The 26,489-nt window shown below is 49.9% G+C and overlaps 1 protein-coding gene across 1 annotated transcript in view; it reads left to right on the top strand.

Moving 5' to 3' along the window:
- CNTFR (ciliary neurotrophic factor receptor) overlaps positions 1-26,489 on the top strand; it is a 200,828-nt gene that overhangs the window by 127,537 nt on the left and 46,802 nt on the right. Inside the window, 1 exon segment of the mRNA XM_053932577.1 lies at positions 16,392-16,622. Within this exon segment, the coding sequence (XP_053788552.1) occupies positions 16,392-16,622 (231 nt within the window).

Below are 26,489 nucleotides of genomic sequence, written 5' to 3'. Positions count from 1 at the left end.
CTACAAAACATTGACCTGCAAGGCTGGGAGCCTGTAGGATTTCTTCCAGCCAAGACCTCTGTGATTTGTAGGCAGAGGAGAGCCGGCACCATCACACTGAGAGATTAACTGGGATGCACAAGCAAGGCTGCAGCATGTGACCCGTCTTGCTTGATTCCTGCTGGATTTGCTGAGGTATTATGAGGTGTGCCCACAAGAGCATGCATTCCTGATGTCCAGGCCTTGGGTGTGCTGCTGAATAAGAGCTCTGCTCACAGAGAGATGGTGGGGAGTGGATGCTCTGCTCCTTCAAAGGGCACTTATGTTCTCTGGAGAAAAGTCTACTCCATGCTCCGCTGGTCTGTGCCACCCACAGGAGCCCTACACCTGCTGCCTCCAGGATCCAAGCTGAAGTAAAACCAAGGAAGTTGATAAACATCCCTCACAGATGTAACAGAGCTCCAGAGGGGGATCAGGAGCTCATCCTGTTGTGAATGGTATGAAGGCAAGCTCACAACATCTGAAAACCAGGGTGGTGCAGAGCATACACTCAGGACTCCACTGCTGGGAGCTTGTCCTCATTAGCCTCACAGCCATTCATCCATCCAAGTGACGATCTTCTCGAAACAGGGGGTTGAGCTCTGCTCATCATATGCATTTTTTATCCACAAATCCACTCCCAGAGGGAGTGTAAATTGAGCCTGGAGTGCTCTCCATGGGATTCTCCATCCATAGCCATGAACTTGAGACTTTGCAGGATGAGTCACAGAGAGCCTCTGACTCTAGCCAAACCATGAGCCATGGCAGGTTGGACTCCACTGAGTTCATAGCTTGTCTGCGCTGTGGTGTGGTAGCTCCAGCTGACTGAATGCTGTGCAAGGGAGAAACTGAGGCACGTGGGAGTGAGAGTTAAATCCAAAAGCTAATGTCTGTCTGTGTAGTCCTCTCCTGCGATTTCCCATGGGAAACCTCCATGACTGGCTATAGCTGTGAGCCTGGAGATTTGCCACAACCTGTGCCAACTGCTGGGACAACTGGAGAGGCTGGGTGCAAAGTGATGAAAATCCAGTGATGTTGCTGAGGAGCGGGAGGAGGCTGTTGAGCCTTGCAGGAGCTCCTGTTGCTGGGAGGGAGTGTAGCATTACATAGGATGCAGCAAGCCATGAGCCTGGTGGTCATATTCATGGCACAAGTTCCTGTGCTGAGCAGACTTGAAAAGTAGTTTCACCTTTGTGGTGGAAAGCACAGGGTCTTGTGTTTTTCCTTTGTGTGAGGGTCCCTTAGTGTGGCATAGTGGAGGGCAGATCAGGAGCTGGGATTCCCCACTGGTCCCTCCTCACCCTTAGAGCATCATAGAAGCCCTCTGGCAGGGTTAGGAACCACGGCCACAGGCTCATCTTCTAGTGAGCTCCAATAGTGAGTTCCCACTGGTGCTCCAGTGAAGTCCATTCACTCTCCTGGGACTCTTCCCTGTCTTCTTTGCTCTCAAGGAGCCTCCGAATCTTAGTCCATCAACACCTAGCCCTTGCCTTCCTCTCTTCGCATCACTTTGGGCACAAAGACAAAGGACTTTGCTCCTCCTTGGTTTTGGAGGTGCTTGTGCTCTGTCTCCAGCCCCACACAAGCACCCTCCTCTTAGCCTTGGCTGGGTGTAAAAACTGTGCCAGCTCCGTGGTTGCTGTTGGCAGAGAGCCTTTAGGGATGCCTGCAGGATGCCTCACTGCTGATTTACACTGCTGATTTACAGCTCACCACGGTCTGCCCCAGCTCAGACGACTCCTCCAGCTCTCAGCTCTGACACAGACATGCCTGTCCACTCCTCCTGGTTTGCAAAGAGAGTTTATTTTGTTTTCAACCCAAGTTGCTGGAAGCTGATCCTCGCTTTTATGGAGTGTGAGCCCTGAATATTCAGGAAGCAACAATGAAGTTGGTGTGACCATGGTTGGCAGGCTCTGGCCCTTAATTAATTAGCATTGATTGTACTACCAACAGTGGAGGAGGGAGCTGCAGCTCAGGAAAGCAGTGAAGTGTTGCAATATAATCACTGCAGCTATTTTCACGCTGGTTGGTGCTCTTCAAAAGTTACCTAGCTGCTGCATTGGCAGCTTGGTAGAGAGAAAGGAAAATCCCAGGGGGATAGTAGAAACACAAGACTTTGAAAGCTGTCATTTTAGAGGAAACATCTGTCTGTATGTCTCTGCAGCGTTGGGGTTTTTAAAATTTCTTGGTTTTTTCCTTTTTAAAATATTTATTTATCTATCTATTTATTTATTTATTTATTTATTTATTTATTTTCTGGTGATTGGCATTGCCTTAGCTTGACTCAGCCTTGTCAAAGGTGCTGTTTATGTTTTTGCATGGCAGCAGGGTCAGTTCACCCCATGGCTACTAAAAAGTGCTGTTTAAGTGGGATGTGCCTTATGTCACAGGAAATTTGGGGCAGGTTGCAGGGTTAGGTCAGTGACTTTAAAGTGGAAGTGCCTGTCCCAACTGAACAAGATACCCAGTGGACAACCCTACCTCTGTGTCAGTGAACCCACTCACTCTGTAATCTGGGCAAGTCTATTCCACTGAGCTCTCTGAGTCTGTGGGTTTTTGTATCCAGGATGCATTTCTTTCCCCATATTTTTGCAATTTTATTCTTGTCAGCTCCACAGAGGTGGGCCTGAGCATCCCTCTGCTGATCTATGAGAAGGACTTCAGGATGCAAACTCAGAAGGAAAACTTCAGGATTTAGGTAGACAGATTTAATCCCTCCACATTCTTCATCCTGCCCTAAATCACAGCTCCAGAATGAAGAACCTCACAGTGAGAGCCACCATGAGCACTCACAGCTCCTTTAATGCTGTTACCTGATGATGCTGATGTGTCTCCCAGCCTGGTGAATACTGAACTCTCCTGAAAACGTTCAGTGCCTTTAATTTGTGCTGTGGCATGGGGCAGCAGCTCCCAGGCTTGTCCCTACACAGCCCACAGCACCACAGTGTGCTGGGCCGCAACTGTGTGCTGTGAGCTGGGATCTAGGGGCTTTCTTTTCCCACATAACATGTGCACAGACGCCTTGCAAGGATTCTGGAAAAGCAGTGCCAGGGCTGGATGAGGGGTCAGAAGTGCATGTCAGCAGGCAGAGATCTTCGAGTCAAACCTGGTAGCAGAAGGGATTAGTGGATACGGGCTGTTAGGTAATTTAATTGTGTTTTCCTTCCTCCAGTGAGTTTGCACCATTTTTCTTAACTTGCTTAGCCCTGAGGAGTTTTTTAGTGTAACCAGTATTTATGGAAGCCTTTTTGCTTTGGTGCCTCCCAGGGAGTCACTGGTGTGCACAGCAGCAGCCATTTCACAGCCCCACAAGCCATCTGTGCAGTGCCCAAGTACTGGCATCCCGAGGGTCATACAGGGATCCCAGGTGGATAAAAAGGCACCAGCTGAAGTTAATTCAGTGCTTTGTGGTTTTGTATTTCACCAGGGTCAGGAGAGCCCGATCAAACCCTGGTGTCAACATACCAGGTGTCATAGGATCACAGGGAAGGAGGAAAACCAGGGCCTAGCTCTGATGAGAACAGCTCTCCTGGGCCAGTCATTTTATCTGCTTTGGGGACTTATTCTCCATGAGTAAGACAGGGAGAACAATGCTCTCCTCATTTGTCTCATCACTCGGTTGTCAGATCCTTGTGGTGGGAGCTGCATCTTGCTGGGTGCCAGCACAAAACAGTGGATGGCAGGGTGGCCATCCACAGCGGGCTGCAGGCACTGTGATATTGTGAGTGCTGAGGAAGAACTGCCTCCATCCCCTGTGCTGGAATCCTGTGCTTCCTATAAGGGGCATCTCCATCAGCAAGTAAAGCACTGACTGCCAATCTGTCCTGGGAGAATCCTCAGGAGAACAGTTTTCTGTTGGACATTATGTCCCATCAACATCCAAATGTTTTACAAAATCATATTTCTCTGTCAGGGGAGATAAAAAAGAGATGAGGCATAGGGGAAGGAAAGATTGCAGTTTGTCTTTTTGGTATTTTTCAGAAATTGTTAAGTTCTTCACTTTGAATTGACACCCCCTTCCCCTTAAAAAAACCAAATGTTTTGCAAAGCCTTTTGTAAATTCAGTTCAGAATTTTTGAAAAAAAAACCCTAAAACACATTAAAACCTTTGATTTCCTTCTGAAGGAAGGAACCTGGCTCTTTTGGTGTTTTCTTTCCTCTTTAACAGAGAATATTTGTAAATTTGGGCTTTTGCCCTGGCGGAGGCAGAGCAGCACTTTCAACTTCATGGCACCCTGAGCCTGCCCTGGCCATGCCAGAGCTGCGGAGGGGGGATGCAAGCAGTGGATCCTGGAGCAGCAGGGGGAATCTCCTCTCGCCCATTCCCACTCCTGTGGCCACTCTCCTGCTATCATCTCTCCCTGGGTGGGCTGCAGAGGATGCTCTTATTGCTGTGCTCCAGTTTTTTTCTTCATAGTCTCAAGCTGGAGGTAGGAGAAGCGTGGCTTGCTGCTTGTAGCTGCTTTCCATGCATGTGTGCATAGATTTGCACTGATTTTCTCTCCTTAAGGACTGTCTGGTATCCCCCCTCACAGGCAGTGCATGTGGTTGTTTGCAGGATTCTGCCTCTGGGCAATTTTCTCCTCCTCATTACTACCCTTCACTCCTTCGTCCCTTATCCTCTTCCTGATGGAGACAGTCTCTCACAGCCAACTCATTTCAGAGATGTTTTTTTTCACTGCCGAAGCCAAGATTTCTCCCTCTCCCATTGCACTTCATCTGGAAATGGGAGGAGGAAGCAGGTTTTTGGGTTTGGTTTGGGGTTTTTTTTCAGCAATAAATAATTTCTGAATGCTAAAGAGGCAGGAGAGTGAAGCTGGTGTTAGGCTACATTGAAATACTCCATTTGTTCTGGGAGTCTTTCTCCGCCCTTCTCCAGAAAGCTTCCTCTAGTGTTTAATTTTAAAGCAAGTCACTATTATTTTTTGTTTTCTTACTTTCCAGAGGAGATTCCTCTATTATTTTGGCTTGTCTGGAAATTTCTATATACACCAGAATTTTTTTCCCTTGGCTTTTCTTTCCTCTTTGATTTCTTTTCGCCAGGATTAAAAGCCCCAAGTCAGCAAGGTACTTAAACACATACTCAAAGTTAAGGCCTTGCCTAAGTGTTTTGCTGACTTGGAGCCAAAGATATTTTCTCCTTTGAATGCTTCAGAACCCGAATTCAAAATGTTTTACAGAAATTCCAGATTTCAAGTATCTCTTGTGCTAATAATAGTTGTAATTCAGTACAGCCTTCACATGACTGGAGCTCTGGACATGGTGAGCTTCTGAATAGTCTTACTTTCAGAAAATACGCCTCCCTAAAATCTTCTGCTTCAAACCCAAGAGCTCTCCAGAGAACAGGGCACACTTACTTGTACTTCAGTTAATGAAACATAACTGGCCTTTTAGCTGTTGTTTTGCAATAAGACACTTACAGCTTTTAAACACTGAAATTTAGGAAGAATGCGCAATTGGTTCAAGAAAGAATGCCTGCTCCTGAACTAACATTTGCTCATTATCCGCAACAGAGGCAATGAAAAAACTAGTTCAACCTGAAGATTCTCTGACATGGCAGGATCAGAAACTGGAGGTTAGGAGATGCTCTGAAAGGTAAACTGGGCTCCCAAAAGCAGTGCTGCTCTCTGCTTTAGTCAGATGGATGGCAACAAAAGTTGTATGGAAAGGGAATGGCAGCGAGTAGACAGGCAGAAAAAGGCTATGTCAAAGAGGAGGAGAGGGAGGAGGAGAAGGGGAATGTAATTCTAGAGAGACCTCAAATATCAAATAGAAATTCGTAGGATGAAGCCATGAGGGTTCTGCATGATGAGGCCACCAGCCAGCCAGTGGGAGTGGCTTTGGAAATGCTCAGCTGCTTAATGAAGAGCATCTTCTTCACAGGTTTTGGAAAGGGTCCTGGACATTGGTGCTTAGGGCACCAACAAGGGGACAGGGCCAGGCAGGAACTGGCTCAGTTAACAAGTCCTCAAGGAGTTGCATGCTCCCTCCTCTGAAAGCACTCTGTGATGCTGCTGAGAATGGGGCCAGCCCTGCTGAAAGCTCCTGGCTCACTGGCCTCATCTTAAGCTTCTGTCTTCTGAGGTGATGTGGTCTCCTTTGAGCTTCTGCACTGTGCTTTGCAGATAGATGAACAGGATGCATCCAATCTATGATTCTGTGATATGTGCCCATCTGTTGGACTAATGATCTTCAGAGGTCCCTTCCAACCCATTCTGTGATTCTATCATCTGCACAAGAAGGCATGTAAAGGCTCTGTCTGCCCCAAAGCACTGAGAACTTTCAGAGACAAATCCAAAAGACACTGCCATCTTCAATAGCTCTCTGACTGCAGAGTAATTTGTAAATAGTCACATAGTCTGTGGATTTATGGGGCTCCTGAATAATGCTGACCCCCAAGAGGAGCTCAGAAACCATTTAGGGACCACAGTCCTGCAGTCATGACATCCATTGTTCAGATACACTTTCCAGCCCTTAATCAGAGTCCCAGCCTCATTCAGCCCTGAGCTGGAGCCTATCTCCAAGCTCTTCTCAAGATCCAGGAGCTCTGTCCTGGGGTCCTATTGTGTGGTCTGTAGTGCTCCATTAGCTATAGTCAGCAATTTATTTTGTGTCTCTGGTGTAAGTAACACTCTTGCCAGCCTGCCATGGGCCTAATATGTGCCTATCTCTCCCCCCAGCAGATGCTCTATGTGATGGGTAGGCTGCAGCTCTGCTGGCTGTGACACAGCGCAGCATGTGCAGGTGATCCTTTCCAGGCTTGGCTTTGCTTGAGGATCCTTCAGAGTGAAAGGCATCAAATGCAAATGTAGTATCTCGTTATTACTAATGCAAATCCCAATGCCTTGTCTTAGTCCTTAATACAGCCCCCACAGGGGAGAGAAGATGAGTGCCTTATTTTTAATACTATTTTGAAATCAGCACCAGACTCCAGATATGCAGGTGTTACTTGGAGGAGTGATAGTGACTGGGTCAAAAAAACCCTCAAACTTGGGTAAATGGTTCCCATTTTATCAGGGTCTATTCTTCCCACCCTCTTCACTGTGCTGCCCTGGCAGCAGCTCAGTTCCTCTGCTATTCTGTAGCCATGTGCACAAAGAAAATCTTGGTGTTGGTGCAGGGGGAAGAAATTCCTCTTTTGGGAAAAAAAAAACCCTGTGATGTAACCTTCAGCGGATGTACAGGTGGAGAGAAAAGGTGCTTCTGTTGGGAGCCCCAGGGAATGCCCTGTCCCCCATGTCTTGGTGCTACAGGCTGCACCCCTGTTTTGATTTCTCAGTCCAGCTTCAGTGATGCTTTTGTGTCCTGTCCCTGTGTGCAATGTACCCTGTGCTTCCTCCTTGTGGGGCTGAGCTATAAAGAGGTGGATGAACCCCCTGTACCTATGTTTAAAAAAGCAGAGGCACAGAAGTTCATGCGTTAAGTTGTAGTTACCCCAACTTCAAGCCCAGCTGCTGCTGATCCACCCAAGGGCGTGAGCGTTACATCTGTAAGTGAAAGGCAATGGCCTACAGCAGGCAGAACCCAAGCCAACAGACAGACAGAAAGAGCCTGAGGGGGCTGAATTTTAGAGCTATTAAATTGTTAAATGCAAGGGGAAAAAAAAGTTAATTTAGCATCGCAGTTGTGATTTTACACACCCAAGAGCCTGGAAACTGAGAGCTCTGATTCTCACACAGGGATCGTAACTTGGCACTGCACAGATTGTACAGTATGTAAAATTAGACTGGAGAAATAGTAAATATGCTGCAGGGACCAATACTGTCTTGGCAGAAGGAGGATGGACTGAGTGGGACCCAACAGGACTTTTACACCTCTGGCTTCCATAATTCTGTGCTAATAAAAAAACATTGCACAATGCTTGATGCTAATCTGCAGCCCTGAGTGGGGTGAAGCGGGAGCTGGGTTGTTATGTGAGCAAATAGCGGTTGCCCCCAGTGTATTTGAGTGGAACTAAGCTGCTGTTTGAGGGTGGGCATGTGGGCATTGGCAAACAGGGATGGGGAGGTGTGCCCAGGCTGTGCACTGGGGTGCAAAGGCAGGTTGAAGTCAGCAGAGAGCGAGGCGCCCTGATGTCTCTATCCAGCTCTGCCCCCACCTCCCCCTCCCCAAACCTTGGTAAATACAGGCATCTTCACGCTGTTGCTGAACCACAATGAGCTTTTCTTGTGTTTACGGCTCTGATTTGGGCACCTAATTCTGAATTATATTGATTTCCCCCTAAATGGCATTGAAAAGCCTGATCTAAGCACTCTTCTGTGGCTTAGAGTTATTTGTCCTGTCTGCATGAAAAAGCAGGACCAAAAAACAAGCCTCTAATTCACCCACGGTGCTAGCACAGGTCATTTGGCAGCAAAGGTTGAAGGTTCAAGTGAGCCCGTCTTAGAGGATATTGGTGGGATTTTCCTGCTGTGTGCTGGTTCCCCTTATCTGCCATTCCCTCTGGTGTTCCAACACCTTTCCCTCCGTACCACCCCACATGCTGGGCAGCCTGATTCAGTTGCAGGAAACTGGAGGAGCTGCTGCTTTGCCAAGCAACTGCACTTCCTCAAGATGAATCACCTCAACCTGACTCTGCAAGGAAGCCAAGTGGGCAAGGTCCCATCCAGCCTTGTTTTAGGATGAAAACAGTGCCACAGCTCAGCCAGTTGCAGCAAGGAGAGCACTCGGAGCTGAGACAGACATCCAAGTGATGGTCTTACCAAGACCTTCTAGGAAATAGATCAATGCATGAACTCAGGACCCCTCCTGGGATGCAAAAACAAAGCCTCCTGTGGAAAAAACTAAAAAGCCAAGATCACCAGTCCAAAAGAATCTAGACCTCTCTGCTGTAGAGCTGCTAAGACAGAAAAGCAGAAGTAGCAGCATCTTCTCCTGGTTCCAGCTGTGTCAACACAACGTAATCCAGGATAGAGGTATGCAACCATTGCAGATGGGTGCGCACCAGCATTAGCACCCTGGGGCAGAGCTCATTCCCACCCTGAAGCCATGGGAAAAGACAGCTTCTTTGAGGTCTCCTGCCCATGTATGGCTGAGAAGACTCTCTTAGAGATGCAGGATAGATTTGGTTGCTGTCCTCAGTTTTGCTTGACCCCTGTGACCAGGGTTAAGTTGTGCTTGGGGCACCACATCGCTGTACAGCTCCTACCACTCCCAGTGAGAGCTGGGATTGATGGCATACAGGAAAACAAGGCTGCCTCTGACAGAGAGCCCTTCTGGCTTGCAGCCAGGAGCACTGCCACTGTGGAGCTCTGGGCTGATCTGTTTTGGCAGGTCTAGAGAGCTGATAGAGAAGCTCTGTCCCAGCGTGGGTCTGATGAAAAAGCAGCAGTACCAGGACAAGACACAGACATAATAAGGCACAGGGAGGACTCCCTTTGCCCTGGTGAGATCCCACTCAGACCGGACCAGAGCTGTTGATTCAGCCAGTCTGATGATATGATACAAGGAGAAAAATTACACTTAAGTTTCTTGTCTGCTAAGGCAGCATTCCCTATCCTCCTACAGTCTTTGCCAGCCAGGGCTCCTCACTGGCTGGCAGCCCAAAAGACATGGGGAGCTGCTGTATCCCATGGGCTGAGCCAGTGCTGCAGCAAGGACTTGGCCTCGCTTCTGCTACGAGACTGTGTTTCTTCTTCTTCCGGAAGTAGGTCTCTGTTCTGTGGTTTCCTGCTGGGTTTAGCACTGTGTTTTCTCCCCAGGAGGCTACTGATTCTCTGCCACTGCATGGCCTTGCTGGCCCCTGTGCACCAGTAATGCAAGTGACACCATCCTGATGGTGCTGCCATCCTGTCTGCTCCTGTCACCTGGAGCTCAGCCTGGTCAGTGGCATGTCAAGCTCATAGCAGGGCAGGCATCATGCCTCCCCACTGCTGGACCATCAAGTCAAGGAAGGAGTCCATGGGCATTTGTGACAATGGAACATTTGATGGCAAAAGTGTCCCTTCATCCTCTGAAGATGTTGCATTAAGGCTCACAGGAGAGGCACCGGCCTTGTGCAGCTGAGCAGCTAGAAGGGGCATGAAGGCCCTTGTCACCCCATGATGGACATCCCCAGCTGGGTTTGGGGTGCACCTTCAGAGGGAGGTGAAAGGTAAGTCTGCTCAGAGCTGGAGCAGAACTTCTGCAGGAGCATCAGGGCTTTGCCAACGCCCACAGGAGGATTATTTTGTGGTCACATCCAGGCTGAGGGAAGAGATTTTCCTCCCCTGGATCCTGCCCTGAGCCAAGCATGTCGGAGGGGTCAAGTCCCTCCTTCACAACATTCCTGAAGTAAACCAAGGTCTGCTTCCAGGCTATCATGGTGTGATTGAGTACAAGTCCTTTAGCACCCATCTGTTATCTCTTAATTAAAGTTTCATTCTAATTATTTTTTCTTGTCAAGAGTAAAGCTGCTGACATGAGAAATTTACCAAAGTAGAGCAAACAAATGCGGTCTCTGCTTTATGCAACTCTTCATTAATGGACAAAATTAACTTGGAGCAGTCCATATCTTTGGCTACATCAATGACACTTAATTATGCTTGTTTCCTTACAAAGATGTATCCAGTTTTAAATCCCTTGTGGAAGAAGTGCCTCTTTAAGCATGAAATTTCTTCTCCTTGAAAGAAGATTTCTGCTGGCAAGGAAAGCTGTGCAAAGACCAAGTGGCATCACAGGGAATAGATGTGAGATCAAGAGTGGGGTGTGCTTCGGGAAGCTGGTGTCAGAAAGCCCTCTCCATGGCCAGGGGCTGCTTCATCTCAAGAAGGGCAGACCTCAGGGGCTGTCAGGCTACACAGGGGAGAGGAGCCACTGGCATTCCTTGGACACAGTTGGTGCTGCTCAGGCCAGTGGGCATGGGTCCTGAAGCAAGGGAGAGGCCACAGGATTGTGCCACTACCCTGTCCCACAACTGGAGAAGGCCAGGAACATCCTCCCGCAGAGGCTGCTCAGGCCACCTCTCTGTCCTCTTGCTCTCTCCATCCTCTCAGGCTCCATGCTCATCTGTGGGCTGATTCATCTCGTTTATCATGGGAAGTTGAGGAATGAAAGACCCTTCTGGACTATATGCTTGGAAAGCTCTTGGCATAGCCCTGGCACTGTGTAAATATTGAATGTATAATTTATTCTGTACACAGATAGCTAATTAGCTGCTGAGACAATTATTTGTGGCTGGTTTCTCAGCTGTGGGAGGGACATATGAAGGCCAGTGGGGTGCTGGCCAAAGACATGTATGTAATGCTCTGACCCACTGCAGAAGTGCTCCATGTGCTATCAGAGAAAGTGGGCACCTGGCCTTTCTCACTGTGTTGGTTTCACCATCTGCAAAAGAAGGGCAGAGCCAGAGGCTGTGGAACCTGCAGAGTGCCCTTCCCTTTCCCCAGACATGCTGCAGTGCCTTTCTTTTGCTCATTCTCTGTTTACACAAGCCCTGCAGTGCATATTGTCAGAGTGCTCCGAGGGAATATTTGTCCCAGTCTGCCTGCAAACCGCTGTGACAGTGAGGGTGGTTTTGGCTCTGTGTGTGTCTGCTGGATGTTGTCTTGCCACAGGCCCTGCCTGAAAGACCCCCATTAAAGGGCTGTGGTGAGCATTGCTGCCAGGAATGCAAACCATCCTCTCCACTTCCTCTGCTCGCTGTTCCAGTGACCCCTCAGGCATATGGGCATAGACCCCCAGTGCCACATCTGTAGCTCCACACATGCCAGGGCCCAGCAACATTCCTGCCATGCCTGGCAGCTGCCCATGCTGGCTGGGTGGGAACCTCAGCTGGAGCAAAGGCACAGGAGCGGAGATGGAAGGTCCTAAGAGGAGTTCTGCTCCTTCCTAGCACAGTGCATGCCAGTGAAGTCCTCACCTTTTTGCAGGATTTCCTTGTGCTATTGACCTTCCAGTTTCGATGTAGGTCAAGATTTCATGAAGGAGGAAAATGAGGATGAGGTTTCTATTTGATTTCCAGCTGGATGTGTTTGGGAAGCATAGAATATATTACCATGGGCCCCATGTCTCAGCTGTTTTGTCTCATTTTCCCTCCACATCTCTCTGTTGGACTGCTGTCTGCTGTCCTGTTGGTCCCTCTTGAAGTTGCAGGACCTATCAAGCTGCCACTCATCACTGATAGTGCAGCAAAGCAGCTCACAGCTCATTTCACCAAGCTGCCTCAGGTTCGTTACTAGAAGCTCTATATGTTTATTCCCATCTTCCCGCCACTGCAATTTTGGAGAGCTGTGGGTAAAGCTGTAATTTCTCCCATTATGCATCACCATGGCTCCTTGCTAGATCTGGGACTTCATGTGATAAGGTGTGCTGTGCCTGTCAGGTGTGCTGTGCCAGGCAGAGGATGTAGCCCTTAGTGGGCTTCAATGCTGAGAGGCATGTTGCTGGTTGGGGTGCAGCCCCTCTGTGATGATATCACAGCCTTGTGATGTCACTTGACCCAAAAGGCAGCATGCTTTGGAGAAGAAGGGTGGTGTAGGGGCAGGGCAGGGCAGCATCTTGAAGTGTCAGTTCTAGCCAAAGATCACATCCATGTTGCTGGGAAGGAATCTTTGGAAGTGTCTAGTGCAGTGCCCCACTTGGAAGAGCTCTGTCCTCAGCAGAAGACCAGATCTGACATGGCTTTGTCAACAGAACCCTGACAAACTCCATAGATGAGGATCCCCTCTCTCTGTGGGTACCTGTGCCAGTGCTGTGTTACCCTCCAGGAGAATAAATTATCCTCCATGTCCAGCTCAAATCTTCCACCAGGACACTCATGTCACTAGCAGATACCCATCCAAAAGGGCTGGCCCTGCAGGACAGGCACCATTGTGATCATTGATCCCATGATCCCAGTGACACAGTGACCAGGAGTGTGGACAAACTTCCCTTCCCTCCCTGTTCAAGGGAGCTGCGGAGCTCTGGGTTCATTCCTAGCCTGCAGGAAGTGGAGGGTCCCAGTAGAGCTCTGGTCACCCTGCTCATCCCATCCTACAGCAGAGCTGCTGTTCTCAGTGGAAGACAGGCTTCTCCAGCATTCCAAGAGAGCTGTCCCCATGGTGCCCTTTCCCAAAAGGGCTGCCATACATCTGCGCATCACTGTGGTTGGGTGGGACTCCCACACCTGGCATGGGACAAGGGAGGACATGAGGACTTGTCTCTCCTCCAGTAAGATCCTCAACAAACCCTGCTGGAAGAAATGCCTCCTCTGAAGCTGTGCTTCGGGTTTCTCCTTCATCAGGAACATTAAATCTTTGCCTTTGAAAGGAGCATTGCTTTCAAAGACCTGTGTTCCAGGAATGGCTCCCTCAGCCCTTCTGGATGAATGCCAGTGTGTTTGTACTGTGTTTAAGGAAATAACTCAAGGTGGCTTTTTTCCTTCCCAACTTAGTCCTGCAGCCACTAGCTACAGACAAGCTTTCAGCCACAGTCCTGAGAGGCAGAGCTGAGCATCCCAGAGTTTTCCCCCCATCTCAATCCTTCTCTGGAAATAGGCACCAGGCAGGCAGGAGCCAAGCAAGGGTGACAGGTCTGTGGATCCATCACTGCACTCACCCTTTCTCCATGCAAGGCTGGTGGGTGGTGCAGTGGTGGGTACCAGAACTCCAGTGTCTCTGATAAGGAGAATTCCAAGTATAAGGACAAGATAGTCAACGGTCACATGAGTCAACAGGAAATGGAAAGACAAAACCTCTTTAACTTATGCAATAGAAGAAATTAGAGAACTTGAGTAAGATGCTTGAATTCTTACTGAAACTCTGATATCTGTATTTTTCTATCCACACATGTGCCTAGTCATCTGTCTGTCCATCCATTCACCATCCAACCATCCAAACACATCCAGAGCCATTCAAGTAGCCAACCATCCACCCAACACCACTCACATTCACTGTCCTTCCATGCCTCCTTTCCTTCATTCCATCTGTGCCCATCCAGCCTGTTGTCCATCTGTCTGTGGATACACACATTCATCCATACACTGTCTTCTTCTACTTCTGCCTATCTGTCTGTGAATCTGGTCCTGTTCCAGCTACCCCTCCTCACACAGATGCTTCATCTTAGATGTTCTTCCCTCTTTCTACCTGTCAGTACATTCTCCCAGCTTTTTTTAGACCCTTGAAATACATTTTTCTGGTCAGCACAGTTTCCCAAAGGTCTCCATCCTTGGCTAGTGTCAGAAATACTCCTGAGGCATCCCACCAGCAACTTACTCACAACAAACCAGTTTTTCCTTGCCCTTAGCACCCCTTTCCCAGCAGGGATAACATCCTCAAAGTTGCTCTATTCCTGTCAGAAGCAGGTGTTCTGACAGACCATCTGCAGGATAGCTGAGACCTGCTAGGCACACCTCCAGAGCCAGCTTTGCAGATGGGATCAGGATGTGGGCTTAGGCACAAGGAAGGGCTTGATCATATACATGTTGTCTCACCTATCAGTGGGACCCAGGAGCTGATGTATGGAGAGGGAGAAAATAGAGGAGAAGCCTTGGAGGTGCTTCTTCCATCTGTCTCCACCATCAGCTGCTTGCAATCTCCCAAGGCTCACTGGGCAGCTCAGTATTTGAGGTCATCTTCTCCAACTGAATTCAGTTATTAATTCATTTACTCACTGTTCCCCTCTCCAATGTTGATATCAACAGCATCTGATAGATACAGATTTCTGTAATTTAATCACAATTTGTTAAAAAAAAAAAAAGGACCACTTTCTACTGCTTGTTTTGCTCCCCCTTATTTTATTAGGAGAAAGAGCAAGCAGTCCTTCTCTATTTGTCCTCTTCATGTCACTCAGCATTGCTAAGATCTCTGTCACATCTTTGTTTGACTGTCTCCTTTTATGGATAAAGGGTTTGAGTCTACTAAACTATCTTCACATGGGATCTGTTTCCAGCCTTAGCTATTCTTGTTTCTTTCCTTTGCCCTGCTTCCACTGATGCTGTGCTCATAACAGCATGGGGATAGGTTTGTTCATGGCTTCTGAGTTACAGTGCTTTCCATTTTGGGTTTGAGTTCTTGGTCACCACTGAGCTGATCTTTTAAGGGAAGGGAGTGTGATGACTCCAAGGTGGGTTTCCGTGGAGGCTGTGGCACCTTTGAAACCATGGGTGTGTAGGGGAAGGAAGGCTGCATGCATTCCCCTGTGCATTAATCAACACAGGGTTACTGCCTGGTGGTCTGTATCATGATGTCCTTCTGCAGCACTTTGGAACCCAGCTGTGCTTTAGCTGCCCTGACAGCTCTGCAGCACTCTGTCTTCTCTCTGCCCTGACCCCTTTTACCTGTGAATTACGAGGGTGTTGGCAGCATCTGATCCAGCTCGGATGTCCATCAGACTTCAACAGTGACATCTTCTACTGCTACATTTGACAGCTTGTTTTCACCTTTGGTCTCGTGACTTTAGCTGCTATAAATCCTTGCAAGGACTTTCCCCATGTGTCAGGGCTGCTTAGTTTCCTTGGAAGGCACCTTGTCAAATGTGATTTTGAAGCTCAGGAGAATTTTGAGAACTGAACCACCCTTGTCTGTGCACAAAGGCTTGATGAAGCCTTGAAGGAACCTCATCCTCCTGTCCTGCTTTACCCTGTATCGTGCACACACACTCACATGGTTTTATCCTTGCCACATGCAGCTCAACACAGCCAAGTGTAGTAACACGGGAAATATTCAGTTGCTAAGGATCATTAATGAATGTCAGCTCCAGCTCCTGTCCAGAAACCTGAGAAAATTCAATTAGGCAGCTGGTGCCCAATGAGCTGTGTTGCCCCACTAGTGAGCTGCTACATCAAACAGCTCTGCAAGCATCATGTTATTGTGGAAAGAAGAGAAAACCCAGACAGGGAGACAAACAGCACTGCATGCACCAAGCAGCTGTGCCTTTCCACAGCACAGCACAGTTGGATTGCAATCCTCCTGCCTGGTGTACTGGATAGGGAATTGCAAGGAGAGTTACCTGCTTCCCATTTGCACTAGTAAGTACGAGGAGTTTGCTGGTGACAAGTCCTGGGGCTGTGTCATCTCTCTGCTGAGAGTTTCTGATACATGCTTTTGGTTTGTGTACTGCAACAAGTCACCTAGACACACGACTGGCAATGTCTTTGTGTCGGGCCGTGCTGTGGAGTGTTCAGCTGATGAGCCATATGTGCAGCCCTGACATGTGTTCACCATAGCAAAGGTGAGAGGAAGCCATCCTGTGGGTGGAGGTGGTCCATGATCCTCTGGTATTTGTCAACTGGTCCACTCTAGTCTAAAATAAATCACGGCTGGAGACAGGAGCAGAACTTGGGCTTCCCTGGCCACCAGCAGTCCACACCCCAGTCCTTCTCTTTACTTCCCAGATGGGAAGGTAAGATCCCTTTTCCAAGCAACTGTGCTGAGGGGCTCTGAGCTCACCTGTTTTTCCCCTTTTCCTTCCCACAGACAGTCACACCCAGTACGAGCGGGTAGGTGCAGACGTGACCATGAAGTGTGGCTCCATGGACTGGGATGCAGCCGTGACCTGGACAGCCAATGGCACTGACATTGATGAGTCCCACCTGAACGGGTCCTACCTGATCCTGAAGAATGTTGACCTGTCACAGAGCGGCCAATACTCCTGCTACGAGGGCTCCTCCTGGCACCTCAAATACCAGACCAACCTGAGGGTGGGAAGTGAGTACCCCAGCATGTCACATTGAGGGGGACAGTCTCTGCTCCCATACTGACTCCCCACAGCCCCCCTCCTGCCATGCCAGCCCCTCTACTTTCCATACATAGGGTTGTTCACTGCACACTGCCATATGAGGTCCTCGTGACATACTAATCCAAGCTGGAATCAGTCACACTGCCCCAGGAATCAAAGCCAGTAGATTAAATGATGCCTCAGGAATAATTTGAGAAGGGATGTAACTAGCCCTGTGCCACAGCAACCATCTCTGTAGGTGGAAAAAGCTATCAGAGAGGATTGCAGCCAGCAAGGAGAAACCCTGACTGGGATTACTGCAGTGTGGCTGTTTCAGAGGAGCAGCCAAAAGGTGTTGCAGGATCCTGGGTGCATAGCTGTGCTGGAGGACAGCTGCTCATTCCCCAGCATTTTGTATTATCTCCGGCACGAGATGCGCTGATTCCCAGGCCTCAGCAGGGGAGATAAGAGTTGTGCTGTATTTCACATGATGCTGAGAGCTGATAGCAGCTGTGTGTTTTGAGGGCTGCTGTGTTGGTACAGCTGATAGCAACTGTGTGTTTTGCAGTACGGCGTGTGCAACTGGCAGCCGTGGGTGTCTGGGAGCACCAGCTGGCATATTTGGCTGTGGGATAGTAACTGTGATGCACCAGCAGGGAACCTTGCCATCCAGGGATGTGTCATGTAGGTGGCTGTATGTTCCCAGGTTTGGAAGACACAACGGAGTCTTTCTGTACTCCTTATCTCACCTTCTGCACCTGGTATCAGAGCCAGGGTGGTGTTTCGATCCTAGGCCATGCTTCAGGGACAGAGGGTCACAGGAGTGTCTGTGTAAGCCCTGATAATAAAGCATGAGGGGTTCGCTGCACCTAGAGATTCGAGTTTTAGAGATGCTCTACATTGTCCAACTTATTTAAGGTCATGCGGAATGGATCCTGGTGTCTGGGCCAAGGAGGAGGGATGCTGGAAGGAGCTGGAAGGTGATGTGAGAAGCAGATAAGGGGAAGCAGTCAGCAGTCAGGGCAGGGTTTACACTAGTGAGCAGGTGTGGGGTTTGAGATCATGGCAGATGAAAAGGCCACTGCCCTGCCTAACAAATGAGTCAGGGGCTTTTTAACTGCTTTGTGGTCAGGAAGTGTTCACAGCTAGTTCAGAGCCAGAAGAGGCAGGAGCTGAGTCCAGTGCAGGCAGCAACACAAGGAGGTTGTGCAGTTCCTCTGCTTGGGCATGTGCTCACCAGATCCCCTCTAGGGAGAAGTCCCAGGCTGTGCCAGTGCACAGAGAGCTGCAGGCCTGGCCTGCAGGAAACAAGGGGAGTGGGGAGACTTCCACAACCTCCAACCACCTCCTCTGCAGCTGTGGCATCGCTGTGATTTTGCAATGGCTCTTCCATCTGCTAAGCACCTCACTAATAGTAATCACTCTCAATCCACTCAGGGACCCATGGGAATTGCTCAGCGTTAGAGCCCAAATCCTGCTGTTCCCTATTACTGTGTGTTCCCATTTGCTGGAGAGTCACAGCCCCTTGAGCACTGGGCAGCTGAAAAGCTGGACACTGCTGGGGCCACCATCCCCCGGAGAGAGGGTGACAAATAAATAAACAAGTGTCTGGCATTGTTAGCACAATTAACTGTGCAAGGAACTAATCAGGTGAGACGCTTTTAGTGGTAATTAATTTAACTGTCTGGATTTTAATTTAACTTTCTCTGCGAGGTTTCTCTTCCCAGCTCTGCACCCCCAGCCCCTGCCTCCCCCACCCCACCCTAAGTGTCCTGGCTCTGCTGGAAATGATTGATTCCCTGGAGGTGTGAGGATTCATGCAAAGGACTGGATTTGGGAGCATCCCAGCAGGGAACGGAGATGGGCTTGGGCATGTAGGTGGAGATAGGTGACTTGTGGGAGGTTTGCAGCATGGCCCTGTAGTAGCATTGCTGCTGCAGCTGAGTGCGTTGGGAGCCCAGACCTGGGATTTGAGGGATCTTGGACTCGTTTTGTTTCAATTGCATGGGAAATTAAATGAAAACAGGCCTGTGCCTGCATTTTTCTCTTTTGCTGGGACAACAAGAAAGATGACTGCAGCGAGAGTGAGGGGCTGGGGCTGCACGTGGAGAAGTGCTAGGGATCTCATTAAATAAATGATAGTACCTGCAATATGCTCCCCAGGCAAGGCAGGGGTGCTCCTGAGCATACAACACCACAGGAGGGATGTGTAGAGGGAGCAGAGAAGGGTTGAGGACCATGAAAGGGCATCAATTAGCAAAGCAAGCTCTGTCATGGGGGTCAGCGAGCATAGGGATAAAGGGAGACCTGCCAGGAGTCAAGCTGAGCGAAACCTTGCAGAGGAAATGAAAAGGGGGGTTAGCCATATAAATACAGAGCAAACGAGGAGAGAAGAGTAGAGTTGGTTCTGCAGACAGGTTTCAGGGGAGATTAAAAGTAAGCTCGGTAGAGCCCGATACCAAATGAACCCCACTGGGTCTGAGCAGCGATGCTGAGAGCAGGGGCAGCACCGGCTAAGGGAGAGGAGGGAGTGTAAAACCTGGAGGTTATCCTCTGTTCTGGAGTCACCTTCAAAGACCACAATGCACTGAAGGCCTGGGGAGCACCTCATCCCCATGTGAGGACATCTGTTCATTAGCAAGGCTCATTAGCAGCTGAGAGGCCAGTGGTGGTACCCAGTGCAACGTGTCTCCTGTGCCTGAGCAAAGGAAAAGTCCTCATCAGACAGTCTGACCCCACAGCACAGTGGGGGCCGCATGGTGCACTTGGAAGAAGGAGCAATTAAAGACATGGAGACAAATGGAAAATGGGAAAAAAGTACAAGGGGGGCTTGCCAGGGATATATCATAGCATATTAACCTGATAGCTCTCTTTGATAAGGGAACTGGTTTTCTAAGCCCAGAAATGTGGTCAGTGTAATTTGTCTTGACTTCAGTGAAGTATTTGCTATGGTGCCACATGGGAAATTATGAGTTAAACCAGAGAAAATGTGGATTAGTATGAGAATTGGAACACAGCTTAGGAAATAGCTACAGGGGATTAGATTGTTCTGAAAGGGGGAGCTCCTGGAAGGGATGGGGAAACTTTGGCACCATGCTGCATTTGGACCACTCTCTGTGGTGTTATCTGTAATAGCTCTGGCCCACATGGACCAGGGGGCTTTGGTTGGCTATGCCAGTGGCTAAGGAGGGACAAGAGAATATCTGGGGTGGGGATTTCATGCTGAAGGGACCAGCATGCTACATAATAGTGCAGGCACAAATGTGTGGAGGTGATTTATTGATGTGCTTCAGCAGTGGGGAGGGAAGGCACAGGTAGCTCATCTGGTCCCTGAGATGGGTTTGACACCCAAGTTCACATCATGGGGGATGTGTCTGGGAGCGCAGCAGCACCCTGCAGGGGCTGGGGGTAGCTGGGCTGTCTCACTCACTGCAGAAATGGGAGCATCGGTGCACATATAGTGGAACCATGTGCATTCAGGGATGGCGAGGAGGGATCCCCAGGCTTGTCTGTTGCTAAAGGTTCCAGGTCAGCCACCTACAAGGCATGCATCCTCCTCAGCACAAACTGGCGTGGGGGAAGCTGGCACTTCTCCAGGGGGAAACCTCTTCCAGGGCACTTTGAGCAGTGACTTGCTGGTCTGTCCCTTTCTTCAGACAGCTGAGCTTGAAGTGAAGCACAGGAGAACAACCAGGTGTTTATCTTCAGTGATCACCTGCCCTACAGCCTGACCACAGCAGATGCCCATGTGTGGCCAGAAGCAGGACATGGGTCCAGGTCTTTTTACACACCAGGCATCCCTGGCCTGAGCCCAGGGCTGAGCACCAGGAGCAGGGCAGGAGGGAGCATAAGGCTCTGGGTAACAGGAGTGTGGTGCCAGGCTCCTGGCTGCCCCAATAAGCCACAGCTCTGCATTTGGAAATGCGCAGCCGGAGGGCCTGGGGGTGGATATAACAAAGACATTGGGAAATAATGCACTCTTGGGGTTTGGCACACGGTGCTGTGCGTTACAGAATGTTATAAAAATACTGCTAATGGGCCAGAGAGGAGTGGAAACGCGTGTCGGAAAGGCTGCCAGAAGCCGGAGAATGCACATGAGAGCGGAGAGGACTTGTGTGCAAAGAAGGGAGGGCAGGAGGGAGGCAGCCAGGGCAGGCACCCTCCTTCTGCTCCCATCCCTCCATCCCTTTCTAAGCTCCTTATCTCCATCCCGACCCAGCACCTCTTCCCCTTTGCCCTTCTGTCCTGCTTTGGGGATGCCCAAGCCCTGGTGGACATGCATCTGACCCTCAAAATTCGGCCTGCTGCCCAAAAATGCTGCTGCCTGACGGGATGGAGTGCAAGTGTGGGAGAGGAAATGCAGCAGAATCCTCTCCAGCAGCAGGGGCATGGATCTGGATGCAGGCAGTGGAGTTGTCTTCCATGTTGCAGTGGTGGCCTGGGGTCTTGTAGCCTAGTGCCAGCCCCAGCGCTGTCCCATGGGCATTGCTGCCTCCCAGGCTATGGATGTGGGAAAGGGACTGGAGAGTACAAGCAGTCCCAGGCTGGTCTGCTTCCTCCATGTCTGTCACTGCAGTGGCTGGCGAGAGAAAGAGGAAAAAACATGCGGTTTGACGGAAAATGACATGGAAACAAACAGCCAAATTAACAGAAAAACAAATAAAGCAAAACCAGAGAGAGGGAGGGGGAAAGGGGCAAAGCAACAGGAACCACATGTGAGCAGGGAAGCCAGGAGAGCCTGAGTGTTCTCTGGACTGATTAGCAAGCAATCAAACATCGGCCACTAATAAATAATCAGAACCTCCCTTTTCTCTGCCTTAGAAGTCTTTTTCCTCCCAGCTGGGCTCCAGCTGCAACCACAGGGTTGTACTGCAAGTTTGCATCTATTTTTTGTTTTTATTTTTAAAACACTTTTTCTATTTCACCTATCCAAAACAAAGCAAAACAAGATGTTAATGACCTCTCAATGTAAGGCATGCATCTCTGCCTCCACCAGGGCAGGCATGAGTACCCCATGATGGGCACTGGCTAAACAGTGCAGGAAGGCAGTCCCAGGGGCTGGTGTGTCCCTGCCTGTTTCCATGGCTTAGTTGGGTGGAAAAAAACTGCAGGAGGGCTCGGACAACATGCCAGGTTGGGAGAACAGAAGTTTGGTTGACTCTGGCAGCCAGTGGTGAAAATGTGGCACTCGGACCAGGGTGCCTCTGGTCAGGCTGGTGCTCCTGGCTGGATGCTGGAGAAGCACAGGTCAGTGTGTGCAGATAGTTCCTTGCTCTTGTCCAATGATCTCTGATGCAGAGCTTTTTTTTTCTAAATTATTTTTTAAAAGCCCTTTTGATGGATTTTTTTCCCCTCTGAACTCTTCCAATCCTTTTCTGTGGTGATGTAAACTTAGGCTATTTCAGGAGCAACAAGTTAAACATGACTGCAGCCATTCCCTGGCACCAGGGCCAGCTGGCAGGGAACAGCACCCACCCCTTTGATTCATCCCTCTCTCCCTCCCAATGTGCTCCTGCCCCTTGAGGATAGCCCCAGACAAGGGCAACCCCAAGGCCGTGCCCAGGCAGTGCTTGAGGTCAAGACTACATTAGCATGGACCAAACCTACGGCAAGGGTGGAGCTAATAAATTTAAATGACCATTGATATTCCAGAATCAGGAGATGCACCCCAGAGCTGTTGGGTTCATTTTTTCCCCCATGTGCCTACAGCAGTGGGGGGCTGGGTGGGTGCAGTGGTCCTGGGGTGATTCACAGCCAGACATCATCCTCCCGATTCCTGAGAGCCACAGAAAAGGAGCATCAACAAGCTTGCAGGTATGCTTTGTTCTTTGAAATTCAGCTTTATTTCACAAGGCATGCAGGCTCTCCAACCACTGCCTTCCCACATTGTGCTGTTTGTGCATGGCTGGGAAAATTCAATGGATGAACTGCGCTGCTGCCTGCGACCAGATTTCGGGTCTTGGCCTGAGAGCTGAGAGCTGAAAAGGCATACTGGGTATCAGTATTCAAATTACTATCCCAGCTCTTTAAGCAGAAAGCCAAGAAAAACCCACCCAAAAACCCCACCATGCTCCCAGATACAATTAGTCCTAATTGAATTAGAAGCCGGACTAGAAAAACAAACACGTTTGTAGGCAGCAGGCGACCTTTCCACCCCGTTCAGTGGGCTGCAGGCTGCATGACACAGTCGGAAGGGCTGAATGAAGCTGTGCCCCGTGGCCCATGTGTGCACACACTCATACACTCACACCCGCACCCCACTGCTCCTCTCCTCCTTCTCCTCGCTGGGCTGGGCAGCCAGCCCAGCTGCAGCATAGCAGAGTGATGCTTCCTTGGCTCACTATGTAAAACATGATAATCTGGGGCAGCTGGTGTCAGAAACAATAAAAATATCCCCTCTCCCATCCTTACGGCTCCCCTCTTCCTGCAGGGGTGTTGGGAACAGCAAGGAGCACGTGGTGGTGCAGCCAGCGGAGCCTCATGGGGCATTTATGTGTAGCCACGGCTCAGGACAACAGCATCAGCAGCTCTGCCCTGGCCTTGCCAATGCTACTTGTGGGAGGAGCATGCCCAGGAGGTGGCCAGTGCATGCAGTATCCCATTCCTACGTCCTGTCACCGCTGGTACCTGAAGGGATGTCGCCCCACACTTGACCCCAGGGACTGATGAGCTCATGGAGAGCTCATGGTGGAATCATGGTAGGAGCATCATGTGGCACAAGGGCACTGAGAAGGGCAGAGTTCCAGAGTTGCCAGCGACAAGCCAGAGCCAGGGATCGCATGTCTATGAGAGAGGCTGCTTAAGATGCAAGAACCCTCTCAGGGAATGTGGATTCCTGAGCTTTGGACCTCCACGTGAAATGAGCCCAGAGGCTCCCTGTGCATCCTGTCCTGCAGCTGGACTGGGAATAAGATCATGGGACAGGATCAAGAGGGAACCTGGCTCCAGCTGCTGGGCTGGAGGAGAAATGGAAAAAGAATTTTGGGGCTTGGCAGCCTGGAAAACCCTCCCCATCCTTGCCTAGCACAGATACCAAATGCTGCATGCAGTACCAACATCCCATGTCCTGGGTGGATGGCAGCACAGCCTCTTCCTGCTCTCCTGAGATTTGTTTATCCTGCCCAACATGACAAAACCAGCTCTGTAATTAAAGAATCCCAAGTCCAGTCTAAACAGCTTCCCACAGCCCTTGCTCTGCAGTGCCAGGAGTTAGGGATGCCTAGGGCTGAGAAGACAAACCCTCCTCCTTGGCTAGGGGATCTCCTCCTGAGATTTGTTTATCCTGCCCAACATGACAAAACCAGCTCTGTAATTAAAGAATCCCAAGTCCAGTCTAAACAGCTTCCCACAGCCCTTGCTCTGCAGTGCCAGGAGTTAGGGATGCCTAGGGCTGAGAAGACAAACCCTCCTCCTTGGCTAGGGGATGGTGGCCATGGGTGGTGACCGTGACTGCTCTGGGGACTTGGAGGGAACAGATATTGGTTCTCTATTCGCACTGGCCTCTGCTCCAGAGGAAGGATTTTATCTGAGCTACTCCTAAGTGCCCGTTGTCAAAATATTTGGTGCAAGCTTCCTGCTGCCCACCAGCAATGTGTCCCCAGCTTCCAGGGTCCTGGGAGGGGAGGAACAGGCTGGGATACAGCCATCTCCTGTCACTGCAGCTATGGGACAAGGAGCAAAGGAGTTGGTGCTCCACATGCGAATGCTGCTTTCCTTTCTCCACCACAGTTCCAAAGGGCTGTGGTTTGCTTCGCAGAAGGTGCTGAAAGAAGAAACCCCACCAATGTCACCAGCAGAGGGTATAACTCTTGCCTGTCACTGCCCACATGTGCCTATGTTTGCAGGTACCCAGGCCAGGTAGTGTCACCAGGAATGGGAAGACCCCACAGTGGAGATCCTCAGTGTCCACATCCCTCCTGTCTGAAGGAGAGGAGATGGCAGGCAGCAGCAAATTCTCATCTTTTACCAGTATGCAAAGCTCTTCCATCTCTCTCTGAAACTTCTGGTAGTGACTGGGAACAACAGTGGGGCCCAGTCATGCAGTGAGGTGCCAGCCAAGAGCTCAGCAGGGTTAGGGCAAGGTCCAGGGTACTTCAGCATGAAAGACATTGTCATTAGCTGTGGTTTCCCGAGGCACTGCGTCTGCTGTAAATAATTTAGCAGACTAAATGTGTGCTAACAGCAGGTCAGGACAGGGAGCAGAGGAGAAGGAGCAGAGCTTTGGGCCTGGACAGCAGGGAAGGGCACCAGGATAAAGTGAGATTATTTTCCTCCTGTTAGCAGGACACAATGGTGTCTCCCCCCTGGAAAAGGAGTCAGAGGGTTCCCATGCCCGATGGATCCCTTTCCTCTCCAGTCCCTTCCTGAGCTGTCAACATCAGTATCAGAGGCAACTGCAGGACAATTTCCAGTTGCTCTTGCTGCAAGCACTTTAATGCTGTTTAAACAATTACGCAGTTGATAAATTTTGACAAGAAGAGATAGAAATAGCCTGGGAGAGCCATGCAGTAGAAATGCTCTAAACAGATGTCCCTTTTCTCCCCCTCCTGTGTTCCCTGGGGGTCTTTATCGTTTGCTGCCAACTGAACAAGGCAGCGTTCGCATGAGTTAGGATGGTGGGGAGGGGGAGCAACATGCCTTATTAAAATGGTTTATGATACTATCCCTAGGGTGACGGCTGCTTATTTTCTCTTCAGGATGGTCTTCTTAGCACTGACAGGAGCCATGCAGAGCCTGCTGAGCACGGGTAATATCAGGCTGTGTGCCCCTCTCTCCACCAGCTCACAGGTGCCAGCCTGGCCAACCTGGCTGCTGATGATGCTGGGGAGGGAGAGGGTTGTTTGCCAAAAGCAAGTGAGCAATGACTAGCTGATGTGCCAAGAAGCATGGGGAAATCTGGTCTCGCTCTGGGGTCCTGAAGGGCAGAGCCCAGCAGTGTGTGCACAGAACCTTGTGTCAGCACGGACCAGCAGTGGCTCTCCAGTGCTGCAGTTTGCCCCAAGTGGCAGATGTGGAGGACAGAGGGATCACAAAACCATGACTGGACCAGAGTAGGGTTCACAGGGAAACTTAGTGTCCTGTGTGGCTGAGTTTGGATGTGTAGATTGAGGAGGTGAATCCTCTGGAGGTTCAGCTCTGGAGTACAGCAGATCACTCAATGCGTACATGCCAGGAAACCATGAGGAAGTTTGGAGCTGTAGCTCAGACCTTGGTGCTGCATTTTTGCTCATGTTGGTCTGTCTTGTCTTGAGCATTCCCAACCCTTGGTGTTTTTCCTCTCCACAGCTGGACAGCATGAGTAGCTTTGTACTGAGCACAACCCAACTCTGCATGTTCCATGACGAGCAGCCTTGCATGGCATGGCTTGTCACGTGTCATGGATGTATCCTGTCCTCTTGGTCAGGGAAGAAAGCAGAGGGTTAAAAGCAGCCCTCTGCCTTTTGGCTGCTTTCTGGATGCCGTGTGGCCTGTGTTGGTCTGAGCCAGTGCCTGCTTCCAGCAGGCTGGAGCCAGGGATCTGTGAAATATTTTGTTTGTATGGTGGATGAGCTAGAACTTGCCATCTTTTGATGTCTTTGCAGTTGATGGGGTGCCATTCACTTTTTTTGGGAAATAGTTTCTCAGCCCTCCAGTACAGAGTTCATCCCTGCTCTCTCCATATGGACTCAAGCTGCTTCCCCTTCCCTCTGTGCCTGACTTCCCTGAGCTGCCAGCCAGGGGTGCAGCTGCCCTCTGAAAAGGCTCTTTGGCCTCAGCAGCCTCTTCCTCCTCTTCCTCTCTTGCCCTCACAGAAACCCAGGGACATGGACTCCAGTGCTGCACTGGGGACACAGGGCAGCCTGTGCCACCTCTCATTC

This window comes from Vidua chalybeata, chromosome Z (assembly GCF_026979565.1).
Source record: "Vidua chalybeata isolate OUT-0048 chromosome Z, bVidCha1 merged haplotype, whole genome shotgun sequence".
Lineage (NCBI taxonomy): Eukaryota > Metazoa > Chordata > Aves > Passeriformes > Viduidae > Vidua > Vidua chalybeata.
Note: the sequence above shows the minus strand (reverse complement) of the source record. Positions and strands in the feature narration are given on the sequence as shown.